Below are 16,405 nucleotides of genomic sequence, written 5' to 3'. Positions count from 1 at the left end.
GCAAGACACCAGGGAAGTTGAGAGTGTTGCCAACTGGTTGGATGTTTCACGGTTGGATTATCCTAAGTATCCTATTAAAACAGGGGGCTGAGTATGGTGGTTCATGCTTGTAATCCTAGCTACTCAGAAAAGGAGATGGAGAAGATAGTTTAAGGCCAATTTGGACCAAAAAATAGTAAGTCCCCCACTTTAATAACAACAAAATACAGGCATGGTGATACAAGCCTGTGATCCTAGATGCTTGGAAGATATAAATAGGAGGACTGTGGTCCAGGTTGGCCCAGGCAAAGAAAAAAGCAATCTAATTACAGCTAGGACACCAATGACTGAGGCCTATAATCCTAGCTACTCAATAGGCTGAGTAGTTCAAAGCCAGTCCATACAGGAAAATCTGTGAGATTAACCACAAAAAGCCAAAGTAGAGCTGTGGCTCAAGTGGTAGGCTTGAGCACAAAAGCTCAGGGACAGCACCCAGGCCTAGAGTTCAAGCCCCAAGACTAGCAAAAAAAAAAAAAAGCAATACATATTATGTATAATATAATAAATATAATAGATATAATGTTATGTAGAATAGGTATAATATTGTATATTATATAATATACTGTAACATATAATATCTATTATGTATAATATGTTTATAAGTATATATAAGCCGGGCGCTGGTGGCTCACGCCTGTAATCCTAGCTGCTCAGGAGGCTGAGATTTGAGGATCATGGTTCAAAGCCAGCCCGGGCAGAGAGACCGTGAGACTCCTATCTCCAATAAAACCATCAGAAAACCGGAAGTGGCGCTGTAGCTCAAGTGGTAGAGCGCTCGCCTTGAGCTGAAGAGCTGAGGGACAGCGCCCAGGCCCAGAGTTCAAGCCCGACGGCCGACAAAAAAAAAAAAAAAGTATATATATATATATATGTATATATACATATAAAACGAATAGAGTGCTCCAAATTGTAGAGTACTAAGATGAAGCTCTAACTTCAAACTCTAATACCACAAAACACCCTTGAGCTGAAGAGCTGAGGGACAGCACCCAGGCCCAGAGTTCAGGCCCCACAACCGGACCCCAAAAAAAAAAATCAAGTTTTTGAAAGCTTTTTGACATTTCTAATTAGAATACCAAGCTCATTCTTTCTGCGGCTTTTGTTTAGAAAACAAAGTGAGTCAGTTTCATGCACACTAGTAGTACAGCATATATCATGAAGTCGCTCAGTTTCATGCACACTAGTAGTACAGCACATATCATGAAGTTGCCTCAGTTACCATCAAGACAAAAATTTCACTGAGCTTACTACTTTTCCTTTCACACAAACGAGCTGGAATCCATTGTCCCTGTTCTCCTTGTTGTCTTTACCTACAGATGGCCACCACTACCCTTGGGCAGCCCACCAGCAGGTGATCCAGCCAGTTGTGCCTGGGCAGCCCCTACCTGGAGCAATTGTGAGGGGCTTGCACCCTGTGCAGAAGGTCATCCTCAATTATCCCAACCTCCAGGACGATGAAGAGAGGCCTGCACAAAGAGACTGCTCCTTTCCAAGACTCCCAAGGTACCAGTAAGTGTGACTTCACATATTTCTGAGAAAGAATTATGCAGTGCCACTAAGGTATATTAAAATTCCCTAAAGGTTTGCTTCCTAGGTCAATGGCAGTCACACTGTGGAATACCCAGCATAAATGTTTCAGCTCAGATGAAATGGAAGATGGCTGACAAGGATCTGTTTATTAAGTCTGACATAACTAGTCAAATTGTTTTCAAAGAAAAGTTCTCAAAATTTTCTCTAAGTTACATCCCCTTCTTTGACTTTCAGATCAACTGAACTTTTACTCCAAAAATAGATTTTGACTATGACCAATTCCCAATTTTAGTGAATTATTTTTCATATTCCAAATTTGCATTCTTGTTCAAACCTAGTTCTTCCTTTAATTCCCAACAGAACTTAAAAATAAGCTGGTTGGTTTTTTTTAAATAAAAACATTCACACATGGTGGGTGTTTATCCTTGAAAAGTATTTCTGTTTTTTTTGTGACATTAGCTATCTAATTCTCTGTATTATTGTAATTTGCTACAACAAAATATCTGGAGCTGTGTGCATTTATTCAGCTCACGGTTCTGTTTAGTCTCTGGTGAGACCCCTTGGCTGTATGGCATTATGGTGGGTGGAATCACAGTTTGAGTGAGAGAGAGGAAAGACTATGTAGCAAGCCACAGAAAAAAACAAGGAGGAGCTAGGCTTGCTTTTGCATTTTATTTTTATTTCTGTTTTGCTATGTTGCCCTGGCTGGTCTTGAACTCACAATTCTCCTGATTCAGGAGGATTATAGCCATGTACATCTTATCCAGTTTTTTAGACTTGTTCTTTTTTGCTGACAGAAAGCTTCCTTTAGTTATAATTCACCTTTCATGAAGACTGGAAACTTGTTCTTTTTAAAAAATATATTAGCTTGTACATATTAGTTTCACAAGGGGGAAGTTTCACACATACATATACTATATCTTGATCAAGCCTGTCCTCTATATCATTCTCCCTTATACCCCTTTTCACTTCTTAGAAACAATTTTCAACAGGTTTCATTGCTCTGTCATAATACATGCGAACAACTTTCAACCTATTCATCCTCATTCACCTTTATTCTTTTTTTTTTAGCCCAACCCTTTCCTGTTGGTGCTTCCCCAAACCAAGACTGTTTGATTTTCTGGTCATTCTTTTTTTAAGTGTGTATTTATTACACCAAAGGATTTCACCACAGCATTCTAGCCATGCATATATTTTACTCAAGACTAACCCTCTCTGTTGCCTTTGCCTCCTCAACAGCATTTAGTCTTGCTCTTTTATAACAACTTTCTCATCTGAGTCAACTAGAGTCCCATGATCCTTACCAGGACAGCACTCTCCATGAACTCCTCAAAGGTTCCACAGCACTTCACATCACAATACTGCAGACCCAACAGAGCAACCTTTAGGGGATGGGCCCAAAGTATACCCCTCAGGCATGTTTGCCTTACTGCCCTGTTTTGACGCATTTCAAGTTTTCTTTTCTCTTTATTTACGGGCCTAAAATCCACAGGGCTGGTGTAAATGGGGCTTTCTAAGTAATGACAAAATTGGAAAGAAAGTAGATGAGTTATTCACTCTTGCTCAAGTACAACTTTCATATGCCATTCAAAACTATATTCTGTTCTTATAAAACAGAATGAAGTACAAAGAACCAATTAAAGTGGATTTTTCAGAAATATAGAAATTGTCAATTCGCTCAAAAATTTTATTTTTTAAAAAAAGACCATTTTATCAACAATGATAAATAAGGGGCATGCCTGATCTCCCATTTATGGAAAATCCGCCAACTCTTTTTTTTTCTTTCTACACAGAACCCTCATTTTCTAGAAGGAAAACACAGTCTAAATAGTGGGATTAAGTAAAATGTGAATTTCTAACAGGATAATGACTCTTGTGGAAAAAAATACTAAAATTCTAAGAAAACAATAAAACAAATGAAATAAGTCTGGTGTTACAGGAATCAATGTTTTAAATGAGCTTTTATTTTGAAATAATTTAATATTTACAGAAGAATTAGTACAGAACAATTGCTTTTTGTTAACATCAATTTAAGCCTGTTGTGGTATCCTTGATTTGTTTTATCATTTTAGGATAATGAAAACTGAGTTGGGGTAAAGAAGTAAATTTGGAACAGAACCTAAATACAGAAAGTTTACCTCACCATCATTTCCATAATATTTTACAAAAATCAGGCCTAGACCCACAGGTTTGTAATCAAAACATTAAAAATTTTTATAATACAAACTAATTTCAAGCCGGGAGCCCATGGCTCACGCCTGTAATCCTAGCTACTCAGGAGGCTGAGACGTGGGGATCACGGTTCAAAGCCTGCCCAGGCAGGAAAAGTCTGAGAGACTCTTATCTCCAATAAATCACTCGGAAAACCAGAAATGGCGCTGTGGCTCTAGTGGTAGAGCACTAGCCTTGAGCTGAAGAGCTGAGGGACAGCACCCAGGTCCACAGCTCAAGCCTCACAACCGACAAAAAATAATGATAATAATAATAATAATAATAATTTCAAACATACAACACACATTTTTGTTCCTACTACTCCAATTTCATGTTCACCTATTGTCACATTTACTTCCATTAAGAAAAAAATAGGTACAGTTTTAGCCTCTTTACCATGTAGGAGTGTCACAGAACACAGTGCTAGCTATTTTAAACAGAAAAGATTTCAAATAGGGAATTGGATGTTTACAGAATTGTGAAGAAACTGCAGAAGCTAACTTGTGGCGGGGCTTCAGGGAATAATCTGGGAGCATCCCCACAGAATAGGACCCCTGGAGGAGCTTGCCTCCTCTGGCACTCAGGAATGTGAGAATCAGAAAGCCCGACCCCACTTGCAGTGGTTGATGCAGCTGGTAGATCCATTCTGTGCCTGCCTGATCTGCTGGCAAAGGCAGCTGTCCATCCCTGCCCTTGACATATGGGAAGCTAGTCATGGGACACTGAGGGGCTTCTGAGGAAAGGTCAACACCTCGTGACTACTTGCCATAGAAATCACAGACATGGAAGGAACTGGATCTCCATTTCCTTCTGCCTTCCAGATCTATGTGAGTGCATCTGATTATCCACCCCAGCAAAATGCTCCTGGGACGATCTGGCAAACAAAATGCTTACAAAGATGCCATACCATATTATTCCTCATCACAGTGTGGTAAAAGCAGCCTTCATGGTTCTTCAAATAAGATCTTCATTCATATATTAACAACATAAACACTTTTAAACTTGCACGTTTTTAAAATCTTTTGCTGCATAATTCAATACCTATAATGAGTCAAAAGCCATGTCTTTTTAATTTGGATAAATGCCTTTTACACCAAGTTCCTTTGTCACCCATCATTACCCTTTTGTTTGGTGGATGGCATTGTCTGCTCTGTATATAGGACTTACTTTCCCAATCAGACAGTCTTTAAACAGAGAAATCAAATCCTGTTTCCCTTTCAACCCCTAGCACAGGTCTTACATATGGCAACCAGCTGAAGTACGTATTGATGGAAACACTACCCAGCTCTTCTCTTCTCTGTCTCAGATAAGAAATAAAGGTAGACGGGGGAGAGAGAGTACACTGATTTCTTTCCAGTTCTTAAAGACTTTCTGTCCTTCCAGGTTTGCCTTTGTAAAAAAAAAAAAAAAAAAAAAAAAAGAAGAAGAAGAAGAAGCTAAATAAAATTGACTATAGATGCATTCCTTCCCAGGGACCAGTTCTATCACTTGGCACCCAGTGGAACTGAAGCTCCTCAGGAGTCCTTGGCATGTCCTGTAGAGCTGAGACCCAGCGATCCACCGGCTCCTTCCCCGGTTGCTGTGCCTAGACCCCCTAGTAGCCCTCCAATCAGAGGAACTCTGAAAACAAGCAACTTGCCAGAAGAATTACGTAAGTTGTTCACAATGTGGTCTCCTCCTTCTTGTCAGGTCTGTGCTTTGAGAAGATTTCTTGGTCACTCTTCAATAATCTCAGATACTCCTACTATACTCAGTGAAATAAATTTTATTGATGTTTTGCTTATTGCTGGAAAAGTAACCAGCATTTCATGTGAATGTTTTTAGTGATTCTGACACGACAAGTAATGCTCACAAACTGCTTACCAGGAGCTTTTCCTCAACACATAATCCAACAACAAATAACCTCAACACTTTTTCCTCTTTTAAATGATGCTCTTGAGCAGACTTGTCCCTGGGTAAATTGATTGGATGTCCATGTGGCATTGGACAGAGACCTAGTGTTGCACCATAAATTAAGCAGCAGCCATCAACGAGGTCATTTCCTGTAGGAATGAACAATCTTGTTTGGAAAAAAAATGGTCTCACATTCTCCACACTGTTTCACAACCAAATGCAAACTAAGCCTTTTATTTAAAGAAACATTGGACTAAGTATCAGGTGACGATTCTTTTTCCACATTTTGCTGCCAGAACCAGAAATGTTGAAATATCACCAAAATGTTCTCAGAGTAAGGTCAGTCAGAATAGTTCCCAAAATCTTAAGACAGCCATTACTTGTGAAATTATTGCCTGTTGTGCTTGCTAGAGAGGCTCAGGTAATTCTAATATGCTCTTTCCAGTTCTGGGAGAGTGAACTAAGCTTGAAGCCTTTTACATTCGCTAATTTCCTTTGGGGGATCTGCATTCTTCAATCATTTACAACTCTGAAACATTTCTATGAAAATGATACATTGTTGTTTTCATTCAAAAAAAAGTTCATTTCTGGAAGTCTTATAGTTTTACACATTTTTAATTTTGAGCATTTTTGGAGTGAACAGATCCTGCCCTGCATGGGCTATAGTTCCAATGTCAGCATATAAATTACATCTATCTTATAATCTAGAAAGTGAGTCCTAAAATTGCTTTCATAGAAACTGAGTGCATACTAGGTATGAAGGAGACAATGAATCAACATGGCTGGCTGTTGAAATGGGTTTATATGACTGTTATGCATACTACCATCTGAGAGATGTGTTTCAAAAAAAACTGAGAGTCTATGCACAAAAGAATATATACAGATTCACATTTTTCTCTTAAGCCCCCTCTTCGACACTCTTGGCCCAAAGTAGGAGAAGAATTCTTAGACTTACAGTTCATTCCGAACTAAAAGCCAAACAGGAATTACTCATCTCTCACACTGAAAGGCTAGTCAGGTAATTACCCCAAGACTTTAGCCTGAGAAACCATGGGTTCTCATCCTGGCTGGGGTAAACTTGTCTGAGTAATACTGTCTGCTGCTTCCTAAGAGAAAGAGAAAGCCTGTGATGTTGGACTGCCCTGAAGCAATGTCTCTCCTTCAACCTGCTGAAGGTTTACTAACATTTCTGAGCTGTATATTAGTCAGTTCTAGCTTCCTGGCTTTTCTCCAAAAGTGAGTTGATGGGTTGAGAGGGAAGAGATGGCAAGGAAATACTTTCTCACTTTCCCCCAACTTGCTTCACTTGCTGGCGTAAGGCTGGTTGGTGAGATCAAAAGAGGACACTGCTGGCGGTCCCCCTTAGCAAGCTTTAGCTTCTTGGCCTGCTGTGTTTTCTTTGGGGCACAGTGCCAAGAATCTCTAGGAAATCAGGCAGTGGCTTCAGCATAAGGACCCATGGGTTCTGGGAGGTAGATTGCTGTGTTGTTTTGTTTTTCTTTATTGCCTCATGTGATTTTTCAGAAGATCTCTTTGAGACTCAGCTCCCTATTGCTCTCCACTCTCCCTTCAACTTCCCTTCACCCCGATCAGCACGTATGCCCCCAGACAGGCCCGAGTCCCTGGTTCTGAGGAGCTACTGCAAGCATAAACCCTTAGACCGCCCTCAGTCCCAGGTTTTCCTATTATTTTAAAAGGAAAAAGACATTGTAGACAGTTTGGAAGTGTACTACAGAAAAAGATAATCTGACTAGTTTCTAACAAATATGAAACATTTCTTCTAGGGAAAGTCTTTATCACTTATTCTATGGACACCGCCATGGAAGTGGTGAAATTTGTGAACTTTTTGCTGGTAAATGGCTTCCAAACTGCAGTAAGTATTTTATCCAAAGAGAAAATTGAAGTGTCAAAGTGAAGACAATCAGGAAAACAAAAGAAAATGTATGAATAGTTGTTGGTGTTTTAGATATATAAGTTCAGCAGCTTTTTTTTTTTTCCGGTCATGGGGCCTGAACTCTGGACCTAGGCGCTGTCCCTCAGCTTTTCAGCTCAAGGCTAGCGCTCTACCACTTGAGCTATAGCACCACTTCCAGCTTTTTTTGCTTATGTGGTGCTGAGGAATCGAACCCAGGACCTCATGCGTGCAAGGCAAGCACTGTACCACTGAGCCACCTTCCCAGCCCAGTTGTTGGTGTTTTAAACAGTTTATTTATGTGGTTTTCAAAAATCAATGCTCGCTGATTTAGTTTCTAGATTTTTAAACTATCCAGTCTCTGGTGCTTTCACCTATATGCTTCTTGAATGATCCAGAATGCCTCCAAACAGCAAGGATGGTACCAATGCCTCCCCATGTATGTAGCTGGTCCTGATGAAGGAATGGCCAACTTCTTGCTGTGCTTTGTCCCTTTGTCCCTTTGCTAGTCATGCCCACTTTGGTGTGCTTCCTGTGGTACAGGAAGCTGTAGGATTCACTATGGTCAGTTGCTTACCAAGCAAGGTTATTATTGAGTACAAGATTCTACAAAAGTAGAATTCTGGCAACCTGGGTCCCCTGCTGCACACAGCGGCTCTTCCATACCTGATGTAGCAGCAAAGCTTCTGGACAGGGAAGACATGGCTGGGCTTTTGGCTGCTCTTCTAGTTTTAGGGGAGACAGACCTAATCCAGCCCTGCTCCAATTTTGGCCTGAAGAATTTCAAGTACTTCCTATCCTCTGCCATAGCCTGAAACAGTACAGCTCAAAGCTATGCACGTTTTTTCTTAAGATAAATAAGTACCTCAGGATGCTACTTAGGGAACTGGCTTTCTTCACTGAGATCATTTCTTTTCCCTCCAGAGGCATCTCATGGTATTTAGAGACAGTGGTTAAAAACAAAAACAAGTGGTGGAAGAATAAAGATGCTGAACAGTAAAGAGGGATACTTAAAAATCAAAGGCTAGAGAGGTTACTTAGCATTTTTAACAGCTTTTATTTGAAATTTTTTATTCCATGATTATTTTTTTCATTAGGAGTACTTAAAAGCTAAAAAAAAATGTCCACAATTTATACAATCCAACTTCACAATTATGTAGATTTCAACATTTCATGTTCTCATCTAGAATAAGAAAACACTATGGAAACTGTGACCTAAAAAATAAAATTACAAGATGTAAAGTCAACACTGCAGAAGAGATCTTACATTTCATCTTTTCCAAGATACTGATTACCCCTGGAGAACACCTAGGTTTTCCTTTTTTTTTCTTTCTTTTCTTGTCTTTCTTTTCTTTTCTTTTCTTTCTCTCTTTTTTTTTTGGGAGGGTGGGTGGTTACCAGAGGTTTGAACTCAAGGCCTCATGTTTGTCAGGCTGGTGAGAGAGTACTGAGCCATACCTCCAGCCCCACTCTTTGATTGATTATTTTTAGGACAGGGTCTTATTTTCTACACAGGCTTTACCCTGAGTCATAGTCACCTATTATAGGATTCCCATAGTTGCTGGGATCACAACTATGCAACACTGTACCCAGCTTCCCTTGGTAGAGATGGAGTCTCATTGGTTTTTCTGCCTGGGTTGGCCTGGCACTAAGGTCCTTCCAGTATCAGCCTTTCATAAAGCCTGGGATGATAGGCACATGCTACTGTTCCCAGCTATCTGTTTTGAAGAGATCTCCTGAACTTCTCTGCATGGTTGGCCTGAACCTTGATTCTCTGGTTTTTATCTTCCCAGGTAGCTGGGATTTCAGGTTTGGTCATTGATGCCTGGTTTCATCCCCTAAACAGGGGCTGTTAAAGGAGAATTTAAATCTGTCCTTGAACCTCATCCTATGAAGGTCTGTGGTAGAATCACAGAGCAGCTAAGTTATTATTGCTATACTAAAAGCTTCTGATGGTTGTGCAATACCATGGCACTGACAAAAGCAGAGGAGTTAACTGCATCTAAAGAGGCAAATGAGAAACAGTGTCTGGAGCCTGAAGAGGATGGATGCATGAGTTTGCTTGGGTGTACCATGAAAAAGCACACATGGTCTGGCTCAAGTGACAGAAATTCATTTCCTTATAGTTCTGAAGGTTGGAAGTCCAAGTCAAATCCAGTACCTTTTCTCTCTGTCCTAACATGGTTCAACCTGTGTGTACACACCCCTCTGTGTCATAATCTCCTTCCAGGCTGTCCCTTAGGATTAGGGCTCACCTATATGATCTCATTTCACCTTAATTACCTTCTTGAAGGTCCTATTTCCAAATAAAGCAACATTCTGAGGTACTAGGTAAATTTAGCTACAGAAATTGTCATGAGCACGTGCTGTGGGCTTTGGTAGAAATCTGAAAAGTCAAACGGAAAACTCTTAGTGTCTCACACCTCCCAGAATGTCTATGGCAGTAACTGGGAGTAACTTAGATGCTGGGAAAATAATAATAATTACCTTTTACTGAGTATTCATTTCATGCCTGGGATTTTGATATGTTTTGTCCATGTGAACTCATTTTGATCTTTACAATCACAAGAAGTAGGTTTAATCATATTCTACAAATAAAGATCATGGAACCAGGAGAGCTCCAGTAACATTTCCACAAAGTCATTCAGATGGAAGTGCCAGAGCCAAGAGCAGAACCCCAGTTACTCAGCCCTTCTCAACCCCGAGATATCAGTTTCTCTCTCCTACAATAAAAATAGGTTACTGACACAGTCACAAACAGCTACAAAAGCCCTCTTGATCACCTGATACAGTCAATAGCCAGTAACTATATGCCTGTATCTATCTATCTATCTATCTATCTAGTTTTGAGATAGGATCTTTGTAGCCCAGGTTAATATACATATATATATGCTCTATATAGTTTTTTTTTTTTTTTTGTCGGTCGTGGGGCTTGAACTCTGGGCCTGGGCGTTGTCCCTCAGCTCTTCAACTCAAGGCGAGCGCTCTACCACTTGAGCTACAGCGCCACTTTATGCATATATATATGGTATATGTATAATATATAAATACATACATATCAAGCTATATAGCGAACCAGAGGAATTTGTGCCATTTCATTTTTTTCTGTTCAATCAGTAAAGGATCATATTCTAACTTACATGATCAACATGTGTGTTACCAATCTTACCAAATGCCTAAGAGTTCTACTTCTTGACTTTTATCATAAGCTTTCTTGCTACCATCTCAGTAACTGCCTTTGTGACTGTTCTTTGGATCTCCTCCAAGTTTCATACAAACCCTTTGAAATGTGTAGATCAAAACTGGGCATAATACCACAATAATGACCTGAATAATGCAAGTCAAATAACACAGTTGTAGCTTAGTATTTGAAAGCTTCATATCCATTAAAGTTCCAAATTTTCCAGTTACACACACACACACACACACACACACACACACACACAATACATGTACCCTACTTGCTTGTAAGCCTACTTAGTGGTATAGTGTGTCCCTCAGATTTTTAAAAATGTCATGTAATTATGTAGCCACAGATACATTCCAATGTAAACCACTATATCCTTATTATGGATATTAAATACTTACATATTTACAAATGTTGAAATTATGTTGAAAATTTTATGAATATCGTGTTTTGCTTTTTTGGATTTATATGCTCCTCCTTGCAAAAAGCATGATTATGTTTTTGATGATAAATGTTTGTAGCCCCTTGTGTTTTCTCAGGCTCTGCATCCATAGAAACCTTTTCATTCAAAGCACCTTCTCATTCTTTTCTTGTAGATAGACATATTTGAGGATAGAATCCGAGGCATTGATATCATTAAATGGATGGAGCGCTACCTTCGGGATGTAAGTACATTCTAAAATTCGAAGGGGGGTGGCTGGTAAGAAAGACAATGAGCTTGTTAAGTTATTTTATGAAAGAAGCCCTGGCATATTCACCCAAGTCTGAGGCTAGGAAAGTGGGACAAAGCGTCTCTTGTTGGAGGCACAGTGCAGAGGCTTGGAGAGGAGGGATGGGGTGGCTCTCCTGGACATGTACAGGCAGGAAATAACAGTCAAACCAGACACAGGTGGTTGATAACAATCAGAGCAAACAATTTCTAGACCAAAATAGGAAAGGAGGAAATGAGGGCGGAGTGTGGGGAGGGAGTGGCAGAATTCAATTGAATCTGAGGCCACCCCTAGTGTTTTGTAGGACTGGGCTGAAGAGGTTTCCTGGGCAGCCTTGCAGGCTATGCAGCATGCCACCCCTGAGACGCCCACTTGCAGCTCCATGATTTGTTTTCCACTGACAGAATCTATACCAGCCACTGGGGCACTTTGTGCTTTAACAAGATAGAAATTGATTGCTGCCAGTGTGTCCATGTCAGGGCGTTTCTCTGGACAGAAGTGTTTTTTTTTTTGGGCGGGGGGGGGGGGAGGTTGAGCTGGGGGGTGAGAGGGAGAGCAGACAAGCAAGAATCCTGGCAGGCTAGAATATTGGAATATTTTAGTTTTTTCCTTTTGTCTGCAGCCATGTTTGCTTTATGCTGAAGGGTCTGTTCCTACAGACTGCTAATATGCACAGGGAAAGCAGGGCAGTGCAGAACCTGACAGCTACATCCAGCTGTAGGGAGGGGAAAATGCTTTTAATTCTCTGGTTGTACTGTGGGGGAGGGGGGATGGTTGTTGGTGGTGGTTGGGTTTATTTATTTATTATTTATTTATTTATTGCTATGATACAGACTCATCCAGTGATTCAGGCTTTCATTAGACATCTGTGAGAGATGGTTGTAGAAAATGGTGGGCAAAAGCACATCTGCTCAGGAGAGCTCCTCTCTGTGACATTTGCTCTGCATGTTTGAGGGGTCCTGGGCAGGGAGGCTGGCAGGTGGGGAGTGGAGACTGGAATATGCCTGCCTTTCACTTTCAATGGAGAAGGGTACCCCCCGTCTGGGGCCAGCAGGTCAGGGAACAATTTACACGATTCTACTGGCCAGCTTCCAGGCAGCCTTTACCAAATGGATGACACCTCCCACTTCCATAAGCATGCTTTCTCCTTCTAATTAACAGAAGACAGTGATGATAATCGTAGCAATCAGCCCCAAATACAAACAGGATGTGGAAGGCGCTGAGTCGCAGCTGGATGAGGATGAGCATGGCTTACATACTAAGTATATTCATCGGATGGTGAGTGATGGGGGGACCACAAGGGCCCTGCTACCCCTTGAGATGTGCACCCTCTTCAGGGAGGCTGGTTTTTCCATTATGGACTAAATGAAGGCAACATGACACAGGGTAAAGAATCCCCAGCCTCCCATGTTAGGCCCCAGCTCTGTTTACCTTTGAAACCTTCAGCAAGTCACCACACCTCTGACAGGACTCTGTCCGTAACAAGGAGAGGTCCATCTGTGATCCCTGAGAGCCAAGATTCTGGAAATCAGTGCTCTATTGGTTTGCCTGTTTACCTCCCAAAATCTAAGGTGCTAGGAGGGTGGGCTCCTACAGCTGTGTTGTATTCTATCCCCTGTCTTTTCAGAGGGAGTGGGATGGATACAAGCTGTTGGTTCACATTTGCTTCCTAATGTACAAGCTGTGTGCTCAGAGCCTAACTGCTTAAATTTTGTGCCTCTGGGTCCCTGTTTATAAAACAAGTCACGAAGTCATACCTGTGATCATAGCTACTTAGGAGGCTGAGATCTGAGGATTTCAGTTTGTGCTCAAGCCCTGAGTTCAAGCCCCAGGGCCAGCACACATACACACACCACCACCACCACCACCACCACCACCACCACCACCACCATCACCAAAACAAACAAAGAAAAAAAAAAACAGGTCACTAATATGTAGTGTTCTAAAGATCAAACAAAGTATTTTTGTGAAGTATCTGACATGTATCAGCTACATAATCATAAGGATTGTTCTTAGCTCACAATAAGTGAAGAATATATCACTTCATAGGTACACTATGGGGCCCAGTCAAACTGAAATCATGGGAGAAGTTAAGAGGAAATTAGACTTATACAGCATCTGAGAAAACATTCTGAATGACAATATCGGCCAGCTTTGGTTCTTACGCTCTTTTTATGGCTTAGCAATCCTGTTCTATGTGAATATAGATACATTACAAAGACCATTTCTGCTCAACCAGGAAACCAGACTTGGCTTGTGACTTTCAAACTATCCTATGGAATCCCCAGCAGGTAGCCATATGACTCAGGGGATGGGGCAGGCTCTAGACCTCCCACTTCTACCTCAGCTACAACTAGTTATTTCTCAGGCTTCTGAATCAAAGAATTTGAGAATTACAGATGGAAAAATCTCTGTTCTAGAACTCATAAGCCCCATTTGAGCTCTCATTCTGTACAAGCAAGGAGCATGTGGGTAGGTATAAGGTCCACTGAGACAGGCAGATAAGGTAGAAGGCAGAAATGGCTCAGATGGAATAAGTGAGCAGGCTAGTGTAGGAAACATCAGGCAGCTTTACTGTAGGGAAAGTGAAGGTAAATCACATCAGCCCTAATAGTCAGATGCATAGAAAATGTGGGTGGACGGGATGAATGGGTGAACTTCCCCATCATCCAAGTCTTCAGAGCTCTGTGCCTCCTCTTCCACCAAGTGTGGATCATTCATTGAACTAAAATCAACACAAAGCAAAAGCTGAGTTAAGGTGTTGGGGTTCAAAAGTAAGGCCTAGATTCAAGAGTCAAGCTGCCTTCTGATGGTCCATACACAGGACTCTGAAGAAGTGCTACTTCTGAAGTAAACTGATCTACAAGGTTATGGTTGGCTCTGGGTGCTTCTATCCATTGGCTGTCTACATGTTCCCAGAACACCCAATGTCCTGTCTGCATCTTTAAGAACCTGCCAGCCCCTGGAACCTACAGCTGATGCTTGGGAAGGGTTCCAAGTCCCTGCCAATTCCTGGGCAAACCTGTCTAGTTCTGTTGCCATGTGTAAAACCAGACAGAAATATACAGATCAACCTCAGAGCATGGCTCACTGTGCCAGCTGAAACCACACTATCTCCAAACAAATTAGTTCTAAAATATGGGTTCCTTGGGCATTCATATCTTAGTCCCTTCCTCGTTACAGAAAAGGTTGAAAAGGACAGATATAGAAGCATCTTCTCATCTACCCGACTGACTGATCCCTTCCAGGGAGCTGAAGACCTAGCACAATAAGAACTTCACATGACAGAAGTGAAGAGGCGTCCATGAGTAATTGTAGCGTAGATGAAACAACTTTACAGAAAACCAATAATGGGTATTGGAGAAAAGAAAAACATGTGGTCACTGGCTAGTCAACACCCTAGAGTGCCGAGTGGACAAACCAAATTTTTACAGTATATGGAGTCCTAGAAGTGAGCAATGGAGCCCAGCTCTTCACTTTTAACTTACAGCCCCTACAACTTGCCTACAGGTGATCCCTCATGTGGTTGGTATTTCTAGTTGCACTGAGCTGTTTAAAGGTATGCTTTTGGTGTCTGTTTTTGTTTTTTTTTCCTCTGGATTTTGAAGAGGCACATCTGAGAAAACACCTGATTTCTCAGTTGCAAAAATCAATTGGAAGATGAGACAGTTGGAACACATAATTCCTCATCTCCCTGCCATCAGATGATTGAGGGCTTTGTGTTACTCCCAGGATTTGGAAGACTTTTCACTCCCCTGATACTGGAAATTCTGATTCTGATAGACTCATTGGCAGTGAAGTCAGCTTGGGCCACCACTGTGTGAGGACGGAGTGAAGCCGTGTGAGAATCTCAGGGCTGGCTGACTGGTCTCTTTGCTGTTGACCTCCCAGTGTTGACTCCCTGCTTTCTGCCAAGATCACACTATGCTCCAGCCACTATGCTTTGCTAGCTGCTTTGGACCACATGATCACACTTCCACACCTCCAGACACTTGTGTATGCTCAGAATGTACTTCCACTCTCTGCTCTTTTCCCCACCTGGTCCATATCTTTTCTTGCCAAAGCCAAATGACCCATCCTTGTAAATGTCCTTCAAAATCTTTAATGCAAAACAGCCCCCATTTTGGGCTTCCACAGCAATTCAAACTTTTTCCATGGCACTCTGGTTGGTAGTTTATCTGGTTACTAGACTTCTGGCCTTCAGAGGTTGGGAATTGTTACCAGTAGTGTTGTGCCATATAGCTTCTCCAAAACAAAACAAGAAATTGATGTGTAGAACTTACTCATTTCCATGGTATATATACTCTCATAATAAAGTCACTGGACATAGAATTGGTAAAAGAAGAACACAATTGGCTCTGGGGAACTATTGTAAGCCAGCTTCAGTGTATCCCCATCCTGAAAACCCGAAGTCTGGGTCTATTTAATGTCTTCAATAAATGCTTGACAAATGAGTATATGATACAATGTATAATGGGGCAAGCTTACAATTTTATGTGGCACTCAAATAAGCAACCCAGAATAAAGTTGCTGTGTGGGTCTGTGTTACTGTGGGTACCATTGAACCCATCCTCATCCTAAAATTAAAGCTTTCACGTTTGTTTGGTTTCAGATGCAGATTGAATTCATAAAACAAGGAAGTATGAATTTCAGATTCATCCCTGTGCTCTTCCCAAATGCCAAGAAGGTAAATAAAGAAAAAGCCTCAATTAATCTTCAGTTTGTTTGCCACCTGAGATTTTAACTGGAAAACCTTGTCAACTCTTTGTCAATCCTTAGACACAGCAGTGTTACCAGAAAGATCAACAAGTTGCATTACTCAGTTCAGTAGTATGAGTCAGAAAAGTTGTAAAGTGTTATTCCATAGGATCTTGGTTGTCCAAATTGTTCAAATGGTCATTACATACAAAGAATTAGGAGAAA

At 41.1% G+C, this 16,405-nt stretch overlaps 1 protein-coding gene and 1 long non-coding RNA gene across 3 annotated transcripts in view; one reads left to right on the top strand and one right to left on the bottom strand.

Annotated features, from left to right (window-relative positions):
- LOC122123256 overlaps positions 1-16,405 on the bottom strand; it is a 66,495-nt gene that overhangs the window by 2,709 nt on the left and 47,381 nt on the right. The gene's annotated exons all lie outside the window — the stretch shown is intronic.
- The window catches only part of Traf3ip2 (TRAF3 interacting protein 2), a 43,070-nt gene that overhangs the window by 23,356 nt on the left and 3,309 nt on the right, over positions 1-16,405 (top strand). Inside the window, exons 3-8 of one of the 2 annotated variants that reach the window (XM_042697581.1) lie at positions 1,356-1,542; positions 5,253-5,431; positions 7,458-7,546; positions 11,369-11,437; positions 12,644-12,760; positions 16,095-16,169. In XM_042697581.1, the coding sequence (XP_042553515.1) occupies positions 1,356-1,542; positions 5,253-5,431; positions 7,458-7,546; positions 11,369-11,437; positions 12,644-12,760; positions 16,095-16,169 (716 nt within the window). Of the gene's footprint in view, positions 1-1,355; positions 1,549-5,252; positions 5,432-7,457; positions 7,547-11,368; positions 11,438-12,643; positions 12,761-16,094; positions 16,170-16,405 lie in introns of both variants that reach the window. The other variant, XM_042697520.1, reaches the window with a different exon arrangement.

This window comes from Dipodomys spectabilis, unplaced genomic scaffold, assembly GCF_019054845.1.
Source record: "Dipodomys spectabilis isolate Male_0828 unplaced genomic scaffold, ASM1905484v1 ptg000001l, whole genome shotgun sequence".
In the NCBI taxonomy this organism is placed as follows: Eukaryota; Metazoa; Chordata; class Mammalia; order Rodentia; family Heteromyidae; genus Dipodomys; species Dipodomys spectabilis.
The sequence above is the reverse complement of the archived record's forward strand: the minus strand, read 5'-3'. Positions and strand labels throughout refer to the sequence as shown.